Raw genomic sequence first — 17,807 nt, forward strand, 5'->3', positions numbered from 1 at the left:
GCAGGCAGCGATCGGTTGAAAAGCATTCATTTGGTTTTACTCGCGTTTAAGAGCAGTTGGAGGCCACGGAAGGAGTGCTGTATGGCATTGAAGCTCGTTTGGAGGTTTGATAGCACAGTGTCCAATGACGGGCCGAAAGTATATAGAATGGTGTCGTCTGCGTAGAGGTGGATCAGGGAATCGCCCGCAGCAAGAGCAACATCATTGATATATACAGAGAAAAGAGTCGGCCCGAGAATTGAACCCTGTGGCACCCCCATAGAGACTGCCAGAGGACCGGACAGCATGCCCTCTGATTTGACACACTGAACTCTGTCTGCAAAGTAATTGGTGAACCAGGCAAGGCAGTCATCCGAAAAACCGAGGCTGTTGAGTCTGCCGATAAGAATTTGGTGATTGACAGAGTCGAAAGCCTTGGCGAGGTCGATGAAGACGGCTGCACAGTACTGTCTTTTATCGATGGCGGTTATGATATCATTTAGTACCTTGAGTGTGGCTGAGGTGCACCCGTGACCGGCTCGGAAACCAGATTGCACAGCGGAGAAGGTACGGTGGGATTCGAGATGGTCAGTGACCTGTTTGTTGACTTGGCTTTCGAAGACCTTAGATAGGCAGGGCAGGATGGATATAGGTCTATAGCAGTTTGGGTCCAGGGTGTCTCCCCTTTGAAGAGGGGATGACTGCGGCAGCTTTCCAATCCTTGGGGATCTCAGACGATATGAAAGAGAGGTTGAACAGGCTGGTAATAGGGGTTGCGACAATGGCGGCAGATAGTTTCAGAAATAGCGGGTCCAGATTGTCAAGCCCAGCTGATTTGTACGGGTCCAGGTTTTGCAGCTCTTTCAGAACATCTGCTATCTGGATTTGGGTAAAGGAGAACCTGGAGAGGCTTGGGTGAGGAACTACGGGGGGCGGAGCTGTTGGCCGAGGTTGGAGTAGCCAGGCGGAAGGCATGGCCAGCCGTTGAGAAGTGCTTATTGAAGTTTTCGATAATCATGGATTTATCGGTGGAGACCGTGTTTCCTAGCCTCAGTGCAGTGGGCAGCTGGGAGGAGGTGCTCTTGTTCTCCATGGACTTCACAGTGTCCCAGAACTTTTTGGAGTTGGAGCTACAGGATGCAAACTTCTGCCTGAAGAAGCTGGCCTTAGCTTTCCTGACTGACTGTGTATTGTGTATTGGTTCCTGACTTCCCTGAACAGTTGCATATCACGGGGGCTATTCGATGCTATTGCAGTCCGCCACAGGACGTTTTTGTGCTGGTCGAGGGCAGTCAGGTCTGGAGTGAACCAAGGGCTGTATCTGTTCTTGGTTCTGCATTTTTTGAACGGAGCATGCTTATCCAAAATGGTGAGGAAGTTACTTTTAAAGAATGACCAGGCATCCTCAACTGACGGGATGAGGTCAATGTCCTTCCAGGATACACGGGCCAGGTCGATTAGAAAGGCCTGCTCACAGAAGTGTTTTAGGGAGCGTTTGACAGTGATGAGGGGTGGTCGTTTGACTGCGGCTCCGTGGCGGATACAGGCGATGAGGCAGTGATCGCTGAGATCCTGGTTGAAGACAGCGGAGGTATATTTGGAGGGCCAGTTGGTCAGGATGACGTCTATGAGGGTGCCCTTGTTTACAGAGTTAGGGTTGTACCTGGTGGGTTCCTTGATGATTTGCGTGAGATTGAGGGCATCTAGCTTAGATTGTAGGACTGCCGGGGTGTTAAGCATATCCCAGTTTAGGTCACCTAACAGAACAAACTCTGAAGCTAGATGGGGGCGATCAATTCACAAATGGTGTCCAGGGCACAGCTGGGAGCTGACGGGGTCGGTAGCAGGCGGCAACAGTGAGAGACTTGTTTCTGGAGAGAGTAATTTTCAAAATTAGTAGTTCAAACTGTTTGGGTATGGACCTGGAAAGTATGACATTACTTTGCAGGCTATCTCTGCAGTAGACTGCGACTCCGCCCCCTTTGGCAGTTCTGTCTTGACGGAAGATGTTATAGTTGGGTATGGAAATCTCTGAATTTTTGGTGGCCTTCCTGAGCCAGGATTCAGACACGGCAAGGACATCAGGGTTAGCAGAGTGTGCTAAAGCAGTGAGTAAAACCAACTTAGGGAGGAGGCTTCTGATGTTGACATGCATAAAACCAAGACTTTTTCGATCACAGAAGTCAACAAATGAGGGTACCTGGGGACATGCAGGGCCTGGGTTTACCTCCACATCACCCGCGGAACAGAGAAGGAGTAGTATGAGGGTGCGGCTAAAGGCTATCAAAACTGGTCGCCTAGAGCGTTGGGGGCAGAGGATAAGAGGAGCAGGTTTCTGGGCATGGTAGAATATATTCAGGGCATAATGCGCAGACAGGGGTATGGTGGGGTGCGGGTACAGCGGAGGTAAGCCCAGGCACTGGGTGATGATGAGAGAGGTTGTATCTCTGGACATGCTGGTTGTAATGGGTGAGGTCACCGCATGTGTGGGGGTGGGACAAAGGAGGTAACAGGGGTATGCAGAGTGGATCTAGGGGCTCCATTGTGAACTAAAACAATGATAACTAACCTGAACAACAGTATACAAGGCATATTGACATTTGGGAGAGACATACAGCGAGGCATACAGTAATCACAGGTGTTGAATTGGGAAAGCTAGCTAAAAACAGCAGGCGAGGCTAATCAGCTAGCACAACAAACAGCAGGTAAAATGGCGTTGACTAGGCAACTGGGCCGACAGATAAAACAAACAAGCAGAATGGAGTACCGTGATTAATGGACAGTCCAGCGTGCGTCAGCTATGTAGCCAAGAGATCAGTGTCCAGGGGGCAGCGGTGGATGGGCAGGGAAGCTGGGCTGGCGAGTGTTATCCAGGTATTTTTTTTTTTTTTTTTTTTTTTAACTAACAATGACTAAATAGCTTGTAGCTAGTTAGCTGGTTAGCGTCTGGAGGTTCTTGAGTGTGTCATAAAAATAAAATTAAAATTAAAAGTGATAGCGATTCCGTATCACAGTGGGTGAGGCAGGTTTCCGGAAGGTATAAACAAAATAAAAATCAAAGAGAGATAGAAAGTAAATGGGTTCAGAGTGTTTGGGATGTAGTGAGTCAGATGGTTAGCAGGCCTGTGCTAACAAGCTAACAGTTCGTAGGCCCGGGCTAGACAAGCTAGCCGTTAGCAGGCCGAATTAGCAAGCAGGGAGATAGCGAGGGCTAGAGAGCTAACCTTTGGGGGACGTCGCGATGGGGTGAGTCTGTTTATTAGTCTTCTTGCGGTGATATCGACAGACCGGTCGTGGGCCCGGGTAATTGTAGCCCAGGAGTATGCTACAGGAGCTCTAGTACGCTGGGTGAGCTGGAGACACAGCGTTTCAGAAAGCTTGCGGGCCTTGGCCAGCAGATGGATCTTTGGCGATGTCGCAACGAAAAAGCCTGTTGAGACCACCTCGGACGATTATGTCGGCGGACCAGTCGTGATGGATCGGCGGGGCTCCGTGTCGGCAGTAAAGGGTCCAGGCCAATTGGCAAAAGAGGTATTGTAGTTGGGCCTCTTCGGCTAGTCGGGAGATGGGCTTAGCTCAAGGCTAACTGTAGCTTGTTTTGGGACAGAGACGTTAGCCAGGAGTAGCCACTCGGATTGCAGCTAGCTAGTTGCGATGATCCGGTGTAAAGGTTCAGAGCTTGCGGTAGGAATCCGGAGATGTGGTAGAGAAAGAGCAGTCTGATATGCTCTGGGTTGATGTCGCGCTGGTGTCCTAGTTAGCTTAGAAGACCGCTAGCAATGGCTAACTGAGTACGAGCTAGTAGCTAGTTAGTTGGCTAGCTTCTGATGGTGGTTCCGGTTCTAAAGTAAAGTATAGAAAAAGCAGATCCGTACCACATTGGGTGATGCGGGTTGCAGGAGAGTATATTCAGCTCTAGTTTGAAAGTGAGATTAAAATATGTACGAAATATATACAGAAAAAAAAAACGAAGAAAACTATATTTACACTAGACAGGACGGGACAAGACAAAACACGCCCGACTACTACGCCATCTTGGAATTTTAGCAGCAGAGACAGAGGAGGAAAATGTAGAGAGGAGGGAGTGAAAGGATGCCAGGTCCGCAGGGAGGCGAGTTTTCCTCCATTTCCGCTCGGCTGCCCGGAGCCCTGTTCTGTGAGCTCGCAATGAGTCGTCGAGCCACGGGGCGGGAGGGGAGGACCGAGCCGGCCTGGAGGATAGGGGACATAGAGAGTCAAAGGATGCAGAAAGGGAGGAGAGGAGGGTTGAGGAGGCAGAATCAGGAGATAGGTTGGAGAAGGTTGGAGCAGAGGGAAGAGATGATAGGATGGAAGAGGAGAGAGTAGCGGGGGAGAGAGAGCGAAGGTTGGGACGGCGCGATACCATCCGAGTAGGGGCAGTGTGGGAGGTGTTAGATGAGAGCGAGAGGGAAAAGGATACAAGGTAGGCCACAGATACCAACAGAGATGTATTTATCTTGGGGGATTTTAATATAAATTGGAAGGATCACAATCATTTGAATAGAACAAAATTGATGAGATATGCTAAGAACTGTGGTTTTAAACAAATGGTTAATGATACTACTAGATCTTCAATTAAGTTGGATCATCGTTCAGACAAATGCATTGATCTGATTTTCTGTAATATACCATTGCAATGCTTAAAAGCCAGATCAATGCCAGTGGGCTGGACAGACCATAATATTGTGACCATAACCATGAACACCAAGGTTCCAAAGAAACCCCCTAGGATTGTGGTCAAAATACATTTTAAAACATTTAATCATGAGTTATGTCTAAATGATTTGGCTGCTGTACCCTGGGAGCTGATTTATCTAGAGGATGATTTAAATCACGCTACAGGATGTTTTATTGATTTGCTCACTGAGGTAATGGATCATCATGCCCGTATAACATTTACATTTACATTTAAGTCATTTAGCAGACGCTCTTATCCAGAGCGACTTACAAATTGGTGCATACACCTTATGGCATCCAGTGGAACAGCCACTTGCATCTAAGTCTTTTTTTTGGGGGGTGAGAAGGATTACTTACCCTAACTTACCCTATCCTAGGTATTCCTTGAAGAGGTGGGGTTTCAGGTGTCTCCGGAAGGTGGTGATTGACTCCGCTGTCCTGGCGGAGTCAAGAAAGAGAACAGTTGGTGCCCGTCCATCTCCATGGATTGATAATGAACTGGGTGAAGCTTTTTCTCAAAGAAATATGGAAAAAGTCTAAGCGTCCAAGTCAAAATTAGAAATTGATGAACAGAATTATAGAACATTACGTAATTATGCAGTTAAATTGAATCGAAGGGAAAAAAAGTTATTTTACAACAATGCTTTTACTGATTGTAAAAATGATTCTAAAAAGGTATGGAACACAGTTAAGGGCTTACTTGGTACATCTATCTCATCACGCCCATCTAGTGTGGAGGTTGACGGGAGAATAATAACAAAACCAGTTGATATTGACAATCATTTTGCAGATTTGTTTTACACAGAAAATTAAATTACTCAGCAACAATGTATACATAAATTCTTCCAAACAAGCTATTGTCCAATGGATTGATGGTCATATTATGAGCAATAAGATCTGCTCTTTTAGTCTGCAAACGGTGTCAGTGGAGGAGGTGTTAAACCTATTGAAATCATTACCTGATGGTAAATCTACAGGTTATGGTCTTATGGACAATTTTTTGCATCACTGTGCTGCTCCCCAGATTGCAGTTCCACTGAGATACATATTTAATTGGTCACTGGAAAAGGGGTTGTTTGCAAATGTATGGAAGCATGCGAAACTGTGTCCTATTCCGAAAGACTGCAAAGAACCCATTACTCCGGCCAATAGTCAACCAATTAGTCTACTCCCTACACTCAGTAAGATATTGGAGGGTATTGTGAGTAGACAAATGTGGGAGTATATGGAAAAGAATTATCTGATTACAGCCAATCAGCATGCTTATCGCAAAAAACATTCCACTACCACTACATTGGTTGACATGACTGACCAGTGGCTCAATGCTATGGATAATGGCAGGTTTGTAGGTGTACTATTTTTAGATTTCAGTGCAGCATTTGATTTAGTGGATGATGAAATTATTTTGACCAAATTAATGCATTATGGTTTTAAGGAGGTAGCATTGAATTGGGTACAGTCATATCTAACTGACAGGAAACAGTCCACCTATATCAATGGTTAATTTTCTTCCCCTAATGTGTTAAACTGTGGAATACCGCAGGGCAGCTGCCTTGGGCCACTTCTCTACTTAATATACACCAACGACCTTCCCTATGCCTTGGTTGAAACTCAAGCTACTATATTTGCAGATGATACTACAATTTATGCAGCAAGACAATCGGTTCAACAGGTACAGCAAGCGTTGCAAGGAGATTTGGAGATTATCAGGAAATGGGTTTGCCAAAACATACTTGCTTTAAACACCAAGAAAACCAAAGTTATGTTGGTCTGTTCAACTAGGAAAAGGCCAAAACAGCATGGGATACAATTGAGTACAAATTGAAGAAGTGGCAGAAACCAAACTACTGGGAGTGCAGCTAGACAACTGTTTATCATGGTCGTCTCAAATAACTAATCTATGTCAAAAAAATATTAAAACAGCCTGCATAATCAGAAGGATAGCTAAATATTTACCAGGGAAAATCCTTCAGCAAATAACACAGGCATTGGTTGAGAGTCAAGTGAACTATTGTTCGGTGGTCTGGGGAAATGCATCAACTAGTGAAGTTAGGAGGCTGCAGAATGCACAGAATAAAGCAGCAAGGATTGTTTTAAGGCGGAGATATGGTTCTTCTGTTGCAGTCATGGGTTGTTTTAAGGCGGAGATGTGGTTCTTCTGTTGCAGTCATGGGTTGTTTTAAGGTGGAGATATGGTTCTTCTGTTGCAGTCATGGGTTGTTTTAAGGCGGAGATGTGGTTCTTCTGTTGCAGTCATGAGTTGTTTTAAGGTGGAGATATGGTTCTTCTGTTGCAGTCATGCGCAGTGTTGTTGGTTGGTCATCAATCGACAAGATAATTGAAAAAAACATACTTATTTTATAATATACATAATTTAAAATGGCCAAGTTCTATTCACAATGGTATTCAGTTGGTAAGCGACAGACATTCCGTAAATACTAGGAATAGATTGTCCACCATCTATGCGTTATCCAGACAGAAAAAAGAAATGGGCAAAATAACATTTCGATTTAGAGCAATAAAGAAATGGAATAAATTAACTGAGCAAACTAGAAACCTTTCAATATATAAGTTTAAACATGATTTAAAAACAATTTAAATATAGTATATAGAAATGTTGTGGGACTATAGTAGATGAAGAGATTGAGATTAGATTGAGTATTTATTGGGTTATTATGCTAGTGTATTATGTATGTTTGTAATAGTGTGTTATATGTGAAAGTGTGTTTGTATTATAAATTGTATTTTAATGTTAAGGACTCTTGGAAGATTAGTCCAAATGGGGACTAAAAGAGATCCTAATAAAATCAAATAAAATGTCTTGTTTGCGAAAGACAAACATCATTCCACCCAATTATCTCCCTGATGCTTGCATTCAGTCCCTCCAGTCAGACGCATAGCATTTCTGTTCCTTGTTACTAATCGTTCTTTTTGCTTGACACTCATCTGGTACTTCTCTAGAATGTGTACTACACAAACACGCAGCAGCTACACCTGGGGGTCCTGAGCCCCACCATCGACGACGACGACAACAAGTGCCTGGTGGATGTGAACAGTCGGCCGCGGCTCCTGGAGTGCAGCTATGCCACAGCCAAGCGCATGAAACTCGCCTGGCAGTTTACTCAGGTAAAGGCTACTCCTGTCTTCTCTCATGAGAATGTAGATTCACTGTACAGTTCAGATGGGTATTGAGTTAGTCACAAACAAAGTTACAAATGTGGTAGATGAACCAGGCTAATAAGGCACTGCACTGGACTGTTGAGCATTTGAAGGAGAGGAGCAGATGTGAAGAGTGGTTCTGTTAGTGGGTTGAGAGTGTGGTTCACCAGCCCGCACTCAAGTGGCCTTGTTTCACATTACGGAGTGTCACAAAAAAAGCATTCGCACCATATGAAAAGCCAAAGTGGAACATTGGACCCTGTCTCATTAAACACAATAGATCCTCTCTGTGGAGAACAATGAACATCGCCTAATGACTTTGCATCTTCTCCACTGCAGACGATGGCATTAAATCTCACCCTAATGTCAACCTGCTGTCAAAAAATCACATGCGAAATGTACTACTTTGTCCTTTTTATATTTTTGAGAGCATCACCAATAGGTGTTCAAATAAGGGCTCCTTCATTTTTAATAGTTGAAAGGAAAGTTTAGTCAAAGACTCTGAAATGAAGAACTAGTAATGGTGGAAGTAAAATCTGGATAAATGGGTGTGTCATTAAACTTCATATTTAGAAATCTTTAGTAGTTACTGAAGAATGGAAAGTGGTTGGTTAGTATTCAACCTGTCATTCCATGAAATACCTATGTCACCGTAATGGACTACCATTCTAAAGTAATTTGTCGGTGGCTGTTTGATCATAAGCTGTAGGGCTGCCTCTTGGGAGGGCACAAGGACTCCTGCTTTAAAATCCAGCAGAAACTTTAGCTGTGTTTGAAGCCAGAGGTCCTTTCTGCCTCCATGTGAAGAGAGATAGGGGGGGGTCTCTGAAGCGGCCAATCAGGGGCTTTGAATTATTGATAAGTGAACTTTTGAAATATTGAACTGTGTTTGACCCTGAGGGAAGAGTTTAAGAGGGACAATGCAGTATAAATCTGAGATCCCACATCGATTTTTATAAGCTTCTTATTTTATTGGTAAATTTTTATTTGCCCCTTCACAGACATCACTTGGAATCCCCAATAAAAAGTGAATTACAGAAATGTTAAACACAATCACCTCTCGCAAATACTCATCACAGCGTATAACCAAGCCATGAAAAGCGCTTGCTGTAAACGCATGCTTAATTCAGGAGAGAGGGTGGAGTGAATATTACCGGGGAGGTGGGACAGGCAGCAGGGAATATGTGAGCTGTTTTGTCAGGGTAGACCTAAACCAGATCTCACATGCTAAATCAAACAAATCAAATTGTATTGGTCGCTTATGTTATTGCGGGTGTTGTGAAATGCTTGTGTTCCTAGCTCCAACAGTGCAGTAATACACAACTATAAAAACATCTAAAAGTAAAAGAATGGAATTAAGATATATAGAAACATTAGGACGAGCAATGTCGGGGTATGTATGTATGTATGTATGTATGTATGTATGTATGTATGTATGTATGTATGTATGTATGTATGTATGTATGTATGTATGTATACATACATACATACATACATACATACATACATACATACATACATACATACATACATACATACATACATACATACATACATACATACATACATACATACCCCGACATTGCTCGTCCTAATGTTTCACTTCACTTCACAAATTTCTTGTTAACAACTATAGTTTTGGCAAGTCGGTTAGGACATCTACTTTGCGCAAGACACAAGTAATTTTTTCAACAATTGTTAACAGACAGATTATTTAATTTATAATTCACTGTATCACAATTCCAGTCGGTCAGAAGTTTACATACACTACGTTGACTGTGCCTTTAACCTTTCTGGTGCAGGTCTTCCGCTAGACAACATCCGTGGTGTAATTGCAGAGCGCCAAATTCAAAATGGTCATAATAAACATTCCTAAAAAATACAAGTGTTATACATCGGTTTAAAGATGAACTTCTTGTTAATCCAGCCGCTTTGTCAGATTTCAGATTTTACGGCGAAAGCATACCATGCAATTATCGGAGGACAGTGCCACGCTTACAAAAGCATACGAACATTTTACAACCAAGTAAGGGAACACCCCCCTGAAATGGACAAAAATGAATGGGAAGTCATTGGCACTGGACAAACCATATACACGGTGTCCAATACCACTCAATTCGGCGTCGTTTCGTTCAAAGTTGATTGCAAATGCCATATGGCTTATGCCAGGTGTAACACTTCACGCTCCACCGTGGTTTTTCATATTGCAAATGCAACACAAGTCAACATCCAAAAGCAACATTTTGAAAAATTGGGGAAAAAAATCATAAACCTAGCAACCTCTTAAAGTGCTTTCTGGACCATTTTACGAAATTCTTAAAAATGTTATTTTTTATTTTTATTTTTTGTCAATTACACATGTGTAAGAACTCTGAATATACTTTTGTCCAATTTTATTATCATAATTTTTATTTTATTTTTACTTTTGTTTTGTCCATTTGCAATATGATTTCATAGGAAGTCAAAAGTCATAGTCACTTTTTTTGGGGCCAAATGACGTGCTCAAAAATCCTGCAGAAATGCTAAATTGACTGGCCTGATGAACACAGGATGGACGGGCAGTGATAGTTGTTCCTCTCCATCACTCGTTGTGTTGATTTCATCATGTCCATTTGGTGATGTTTTTTCACTGTTGAATCATATTACAAATGCACGTGCATTTGTAATATGTTTCAATGGGCATGTACCATCACAAATTTGTCATGCTCAAAAATCCTGCAGAAATGCAAAATTGACTGGCCCGATGAACTCGGGATGGCTGGGCAGTGATTCTGGTTCCTCTCCATTGCTCGTTAGGATTGATTTCAGAATGTCACTTTGGTGATGGTACCTCACTGTTTAAACATATTCCAAATGGACAAGAGTCACCAGCAAGTCACCGTCCATCAGTCAATTAGATATCATTCTGACACCAAACTGATACAAACTGACACCAAACCCACTTTTTCCAACTATCACATACTTCAGAGCTGGCCCAAAATTCACAACGCCTTCTGTTCAAACCATAATAAAAACGTAAAAAACGTAGTTACGTTCTAGCTGCGGGTCCAGTTCTGATGTTATGTGTAGGCCTAGCTGAGGCAACCCCAAATCCCAAGTTTCAGTTCGATAGGTCATTTGGTGCCCGAGCAAGACCCTAAATGGTGCTTAAAATCCACTTTTTTCCATGCCTTGCTACGGGGTCCTTGAATGAGCTATCGGACAGAAACGTTGGGGGTCCGTCTATATGGGCCGAGGCGGTCGCAATGCACCTAGTCTTGCGACTCTGGGACATTTTTAAATGTCGTCATTTTCGTGATGCAAAAATGAATTGAAGTTATTGCAAATGTACGAGGCTGTTTCTCGGTCCGAGAACATTCTAGAGCCACGTAACTCACCATGCACTATCGACCTGAGGTCTAGAACAGGTTTCTAAAGTTTCGGAACTCTAGATCTGATGGTTCTTTAATAGTTCCAACAAGGTTAACTAATGCAGGCAGTGTATGTCTCTACGCACCCCAATGTGTCCCTCCTTCCAAGCTGTGTGTGTGTGTGTGTGTGTGTGTGTGTGTGTGTGTGTGTGTGTGTGTGTGTGTGTGTGTGTGTGTGTGTGTGTGTGTGTGTGTGTGTGTGTGTGTGTGTGTGTGTGTGTGTGTGTGTGTGATTTAGTTTTTCTTTGAAATTTTATGGGAGAATTTACTGATTTACAGTTCATGGGGGTTACCTAATCACACCGGGCTATGCACACACACCGGGGACACCGTGCGCTCCACTGCATAACACGGTGTCTGCATGGTCCCTCTCGCTCTCCGGTAAGCATGGGGAGTTGGCTCAGGTCTCCTACCTGACTTAGCCACACTCCCCGTGCGCCTCTCCCCCAATACATTTTTGGGGCTGCCTCTCGGGCTTCCAGCCGCGCTGCCATGCTGCCTCCTTATCAGAATAATACATAATTTACTACCACAGCTACTCCAGCCTCCTTCTACCCTACACAGACGGTTCAACAAACAATGTTTTCAGAAGAATGTGTTGTTTTTATCTTCATATCAAATGCTGTCTGCTGAGCGCTCATACTGATTTATAATACTGCCATCTAAAGATGCATTAAGTTTCCTATATTTTCCATTTGTGAACATTGGCTACCTACTGTGACAGACCCAGTGCAAGGAATTACGAATGATACATTGAAGAAAAACAAATCCCACCTTCTATTGTACCTTAAAATAAATAGCTATTTCATGATAACAATGTGTAGACAGTATTGGTGCCTGTAACTTATGATTCTACTTTCAGACTAGCAGTAGATGGTACACAGTGTGACACTTCCAAGTTCATAAGCTCCCTGATTACCGAATCGGAGCGCAGGACACATACGCCTCACAACCTTCAAAGCCAGATGAATTTCAGCTTCTACTTAGGATAGCAAATCAATATTTGGGTTTGGCCCACTCAGGATATTGAATGAGTGTTGTATGGAGAGGAGAGCAGAGTTGGTTCGTTGCCAGAGGTAAAGTCCATCTCAGACCCTCTCCCCTGGGACCAAGGAAAGAGCACACTCCTGAGCACACTGTGGAGGAGCAAACACAAATTTTATGCACACAGAAAACAAATACCCACTAATGTGGAGGAGTTGACATGTGCAAAAAGACGAGTGCAGGATAAATAGGCTCTGCAATAATTCATTCATATCGGAGTGAAGAGATTAATTAGGAATTAAATTAATTGTCTAAGGAATTTAGATTTAGGGCCTTCCGGTATTGGAGTTCAATAGTTAGTCTGGGCACAGCAGTCTGTACCAGCATAAATTACTAGCTGCACTGCTGAGATGAAAATCAAATGTAATTTGTTTCAGACATAACAGCAATATGCAATCATTGAACTGTTTTGCATTTGTGAACCTGCCATATGTTTTGCAGATGACAGCGTTATAATCAATGTAATATTTATAGAAACCCTTCTAATATCTAACACATTGAAAAAAGACTGTTAAAACATACAGTATACAGAATACATACAGTATACTATTAAAATACTATTTAAAATGATCACAACAAAGCAATCTACTTTCAATGCTAAAATCTCCTTTATTTGGTATGCCAGTAAGGAACTTCAGCGGATTAGTCTTTTCTCATTCAAGTTGAAAGATAAAAATGAAACGCAACAGCCACAACATGGTGGGAACTCTGCTGTAATGCACCCCTCTGCCCACACCAGATCCAGAGGCTTTTTTTAGCCAGGATCGTGGAAGGTGATGAGCTGCCTGGTCTACCTCTACGTGTAGTGGAGTAATATTTATCATATAGGCTAAGCATATATTATACTGTAAAAACCTCACATGTAACACATCATAAGAGTATGTAATTTGTATGTTAACAAAGTCTATTGAACGGAATATCAGACTCCATATGATACTATAGTTAAACCATGTGCAATTATTATGCATTTAGCTGTGTAAGATCTGGGAATGGTCATGAGAAGCGAATATAAAAATAGGCATTATTTAATATCTTTGTCAAATGAATGGATTCCCATACAAGGCATAAAGCTTCAAGACAATACTGACATTAACATAGGATCTGTATGCTGAGATAGTATTCACAATGGCTAACTTACAAGACAAAGCATGAACTAATCAGACCTACTCAGGCCATGGGCCTTACAACCTTATTCCATGGGCAGGATACAGGAGAAGAGAGAGAACAGACTTTCATTCCATTTATATCAAATATGACATGTTTGTATTCAAAATCAATTGTTGACCAATCCACAGACCAAATCAAAGGTAGCAAAAATAAGCACTGATGCACATCAATCTCCTTGATGAGCTAATATTGTCCCCCTCTTCATTTCCAATGTCAATCTTCTTTGATTTTTAGCTTTTTGCCTTATGGCACTTGAAGAGCCCACAGAAGCCCATGTTGACTGTTTGACTATTAAATCAACACTGAGCTCAGAAAGAGCAAGTTTAAAGTTTTGTCCAGTTCTGTGACATCATCGATGTCATTATGTGAAATATGGTGTAATAGTAAGGACTACCAACCAAGATGATGTGGTACAGATGGTGCAACCAACCTAGGACCAAAATTCAAAATCATGGACCAAGTAACAAACAAGCTAGATTTGCAATATTAGATTAAAGACAACAGTAATAATGAAAAGTATCTTAAACATGATCCCTGATTTTAAAATGTAATTCCAATTTGTGTTTTATGGTGTGTAAAAAGCAGTTTGACAGTGGCCTTATTTGATTCGATGTGATTCACCATTATGTACGGTGCCTTCAGAAAGTATTCATACCCCTTGAAGTATTCCACATTTTGTTGTTACAGCCTGAATTCAAAATGGGTCAAAAAAAAATATCTTATTTTTATTTATTGATAATGAAATGCATAAATATCTTATTTACATGTTAGAATCACTTTGGCAGCAATTACAGCTGAGTCTTTTGGGGTAAGTCTCTAGGAGCTTTGCACAACCGGAATGTACAATATTTGCACATTATTCTTTTAAAAATGATTCAAGCTCTGTCAGGTTCATTGTTGATCATAGCAAGACAAGTCTTTCCATACATTTTGAACACGAGTTAATGCAAAACTGTTACTAACTGTAATTAATAACTTCACCATGCTCAAAGGGATAGTCAATGTCTTTTTTTTCTCTCCTATCTACCAATTGGTGTCCTTTGTGAGGTATTGGAAAACGTCCTTAATCGTTGTGATTGAATCTCTGTTTGACATTCACTGCTCGATTGAGGGACCTTAAAATTATCTGTATGTGTGGGTTACAGAGATAAGGTAGCCAGTCAAAAATCATGTTACACACTATTTATTATACAGACGTAGCTAGCTAGTTATGTTAACTTTAGCTAGCTTGCTAACCAAATAAGAATGTTTAGAATGCCATGGCTGAATGTCTCTAGATTCAACTCGAAATTCCCACAATTACTTTAATCAGAATACGATGTCCATTCCACTTAGCTACTGTTTTTGTTGTAGTTCTCAGGTAAAAATACTTAAGCAAATAATCCCAATTCTAGTAGCAGTTTGTGACTAGTTCGTAATGAAGAATATGGGATAAGAAGTAGCCTATAAGTTTACTCCACACCTAGCTTGAAATGTTGCCGATGGAGCTATTGAATGAGATTTTTCATATCTCAAACGGTTTGTACTGTACATTGTCAAGGAGGATGGTTCCATTTGTCTGCGAGCACAGGATCACTCATTCGAGCCCATTATGGGGACAGGGACAGTGGAGGAATCTATACTGTTAGCAACACACTGACGTCCGTTTCATTACTATACATCATGGTTAGGCTCGCTCCCATTTGTAACTCTCATGACCTGCTTTTGCACTAGCCCCATCTTTCTCTCAGACATTTACCTTAGAACCTGGTCCTGCCCCCTCCAAGGTTTTAAAGTTAATGTATTAAAAGGTTTGTCTTTGTGATTTGAATGTATTCATGTAGATCTGAATGACATCTATATTGACAGCATTGCTTTTTAAAGTGAAACTCAAGGCAACAAAAAACTGCAGCGGTATTACACATATAGTACCATGGGAAAGTATTTGACCCCTTTCAGATTTTCTCTATTTTTGCATATTTTTGACATTGAATGTTATCAGATTTTCAACCCGATACCTAATAATTGAGGGAACCTGAGTGAAACAACAACACAAAATTGTGATGCATAACTTTCTTAAATGAATCAAATAAGTAACACTCAATGCCCCTGTGTGGAAAAAGGGATTTCCCCCTTACGCTCTAACTGGTTGAGCCACCTTTAGCTGCAATGACTGCAACCAAATGCTTCCTGTACTTGTTGATCAGTCTCACATCGCTGTGGAGGAATTTTGGCCCACTCTTCCATGCAGATATGCTTTAACATTTGTGGGTTTTCGAGCATCAACTACTCGTTTCAGGTTCTGCCACATCTCAATCGGGTTTAGGTTTGACTAGGCCATTCCAAAACGTAACATTTTTTGCTTTTCAACCATTCTATGTAGACTTGCTTGTGTTTTTGATCATTGTCTTGCTGCATGACCAAGGTACGCTTCAACTTCAGCTCACAGACAGTTGGCCTGAGATTCTCCTTTTAGAATTCACCACCATGCTTAACCATTCTTTCTGCAGAATGCTGTGTTTGGTTTGTTTTTTGCCAACTCCTATTCCCCAAATTGGAGGATTAAACAATATTTATATTTTTGAGAATGTGGGAATGGTCTGTGGGTATTTAAAGAACAAACCTGTCGAAGTTGAACAATGGTAGTTTTGGAAGTGTACATTTATGTTATTAGTTTTCTACCTGAATGTTGTGTAAAATATATTGTTGAATATGAAACTAGTTGTGAGAAGATGTAATGAATGTCATGTTGGCCTTCTAAATGAGATACTTGTTTAGTTATAATATTTTAACTAGTCAGTGGCCACACCCCCATGAGCCCAGACATTACATCAGGGGTCATAGAACCGCCCTTTTCCATAGTGTTAAAACCCACTTCCTACAAAATATACATTAAGTCTGAGAATGCCGGGAGGAAGTCCCCAAATTGGAATGGCTACAATTCTTTAGGCCATGGAGAACAGACAGCTGTAGTTTTGGCTACATGGCTAGAAATGGTTCAACTCCGAGACTATCGATTCACTTCTGAAGGAGCAAATTCTAGACGACACAAATTACTGGTCTGCAACTAGAAATGACGTAAACCTAGAACGAGAATAGCGACAACCGCCGAAGCATCTATCTATGAGAACATTTCCGAATGGTACTCTGAAGTAGCTATTCTAACAACCTACAATCACAAAATACATTGTGACTTCTTAGTCCTGTATTCACTCTTTGCCTGTTTGATGGTTTGTTGTAGGTCGTATCGGGAGTTATTATAAGCATCCGGATTAGCTCCTGGAAAGCGGCCAGCCTTTAGCTCAGTGTGGGTGCTGCCTGTAATCCATGGCTTCTGGTTGGGGTATGTATGTACGGTCACTGTGGGGACGACGTCGTCAATGCACTTCTTAAAGATTCACTATGCAGAAATTGCTCCCCCATTTCTTGGTGGCTAAAATTCTAATAGTTTGCCCAATTTCAGTTTGTGACAAAACAAGCAAGTATAGTGTTTTTTTTATTGATCCTTTATCCTTTATTTATTAAGCAAGTCCGTTTAGAACAAATTCTTATTTACAATGACGACCTACCCCAGCCAAACCCTCCCCTAACCCTAGAGAATCTTTGTACCATGTAAACTACTGTGAAATATATTTTCCACAACCAACTATTGTATTTTTAGTTGTTTAAAGCGTATGTACCAAACCGAAAGTAAAACCAATCTTAAGCACAGAATGCATAGAAATAGCGTACATAGAACAGATCTAGCGCTTCTCAGACTTGCTTTCAATGAGAATGACAGATCTATAACTCACATTTCTGTGATTTTTATCTGGTGTCCAAAAAAGTGATATGTTGCAGCTTTAATGAATCCAGTAACTGATGCAGTAAACTCCTCAACATTATCGTATGAACCCCGCAACACATTTAAGTCTGTGCTAGTGAAACAGTCCTGTAGCTTAGCATCCCCTTGCGGTGGCAATATTTGAGGTGTGTTCTTAAAAACAATCGCAAAAGTAGAAAAGATCTTAACAGTAACGCAGTTGATAATGGCATGGATGTTTTGCTGTTGGATCCAGCCATGACGCACAGTGCTCATGAATTAAGAGATATCCCTTTTGTGCCAGAGAATCTCGTATTTAAAAACTAAATATTGGTTACCCCCCCATTTTGTTTAATTTGATTAAAAAAACTAAGCATAGCCTACCCTCCCCTTAATCAAGGTTTGCTGTTCTGCGAACCTAGTGGTTAGAGCGTTGGGCCATAAACCGGAAAGGTTGCTAGATGGAATCCCTGAGCTGACCAGGTAAAAATCTGTCGTTTTGCCCCTGAACGAGGCAGTTAACCCACTGTTCCTAGGCCGTCATTGAAAATACGAATTTGTTGTTAACT

The 17,807-nt window shown here is 41.7% G+C and overlaps 1 protein-coding gene across 2 annotated transcripts in view; it reads left to right on the forward strand.

Annotated features, from left to right (window-relative positions):
- The window catches only part of LOC118380114 (polypeptide N-acetylgalactosaminyltransferase 18-like), a 94,705-nt gene that overhangs the window by 67,415 nt on the left and 9,483 nt on the right, over positions 1-17,807 (forward strand). For both annotated transcript variants that reach the window (XM_052466108.1, XM_052466107.1), the window contains exon 10: positions 7,639-7,803. In XM_052466108.1, coding sequence (XP_052322068.1) covers positions 7,639-7,803 — 165 coding nt within the window. The remainder of the gene's footprint in view (positions 1-7,638; positions 7,804-17,807) is intronic.

The sequence above is a fragment of the Oncorhynchus keta genome, chromosome 17 (genome assembly GCF_023373465.1).
Source record: "Oncorhynchus keta strain PuntledgeMale-10-30-2019 chromosome 17, Oket_V2, whole genome shotgun sequence".
Lineage (NCBI taxonomy): Eukaryota > Metazoa > Chordata > Actinopteri > Salmoniformes > Salmonidae > Oncorhynchus > Oncorhynchus keta.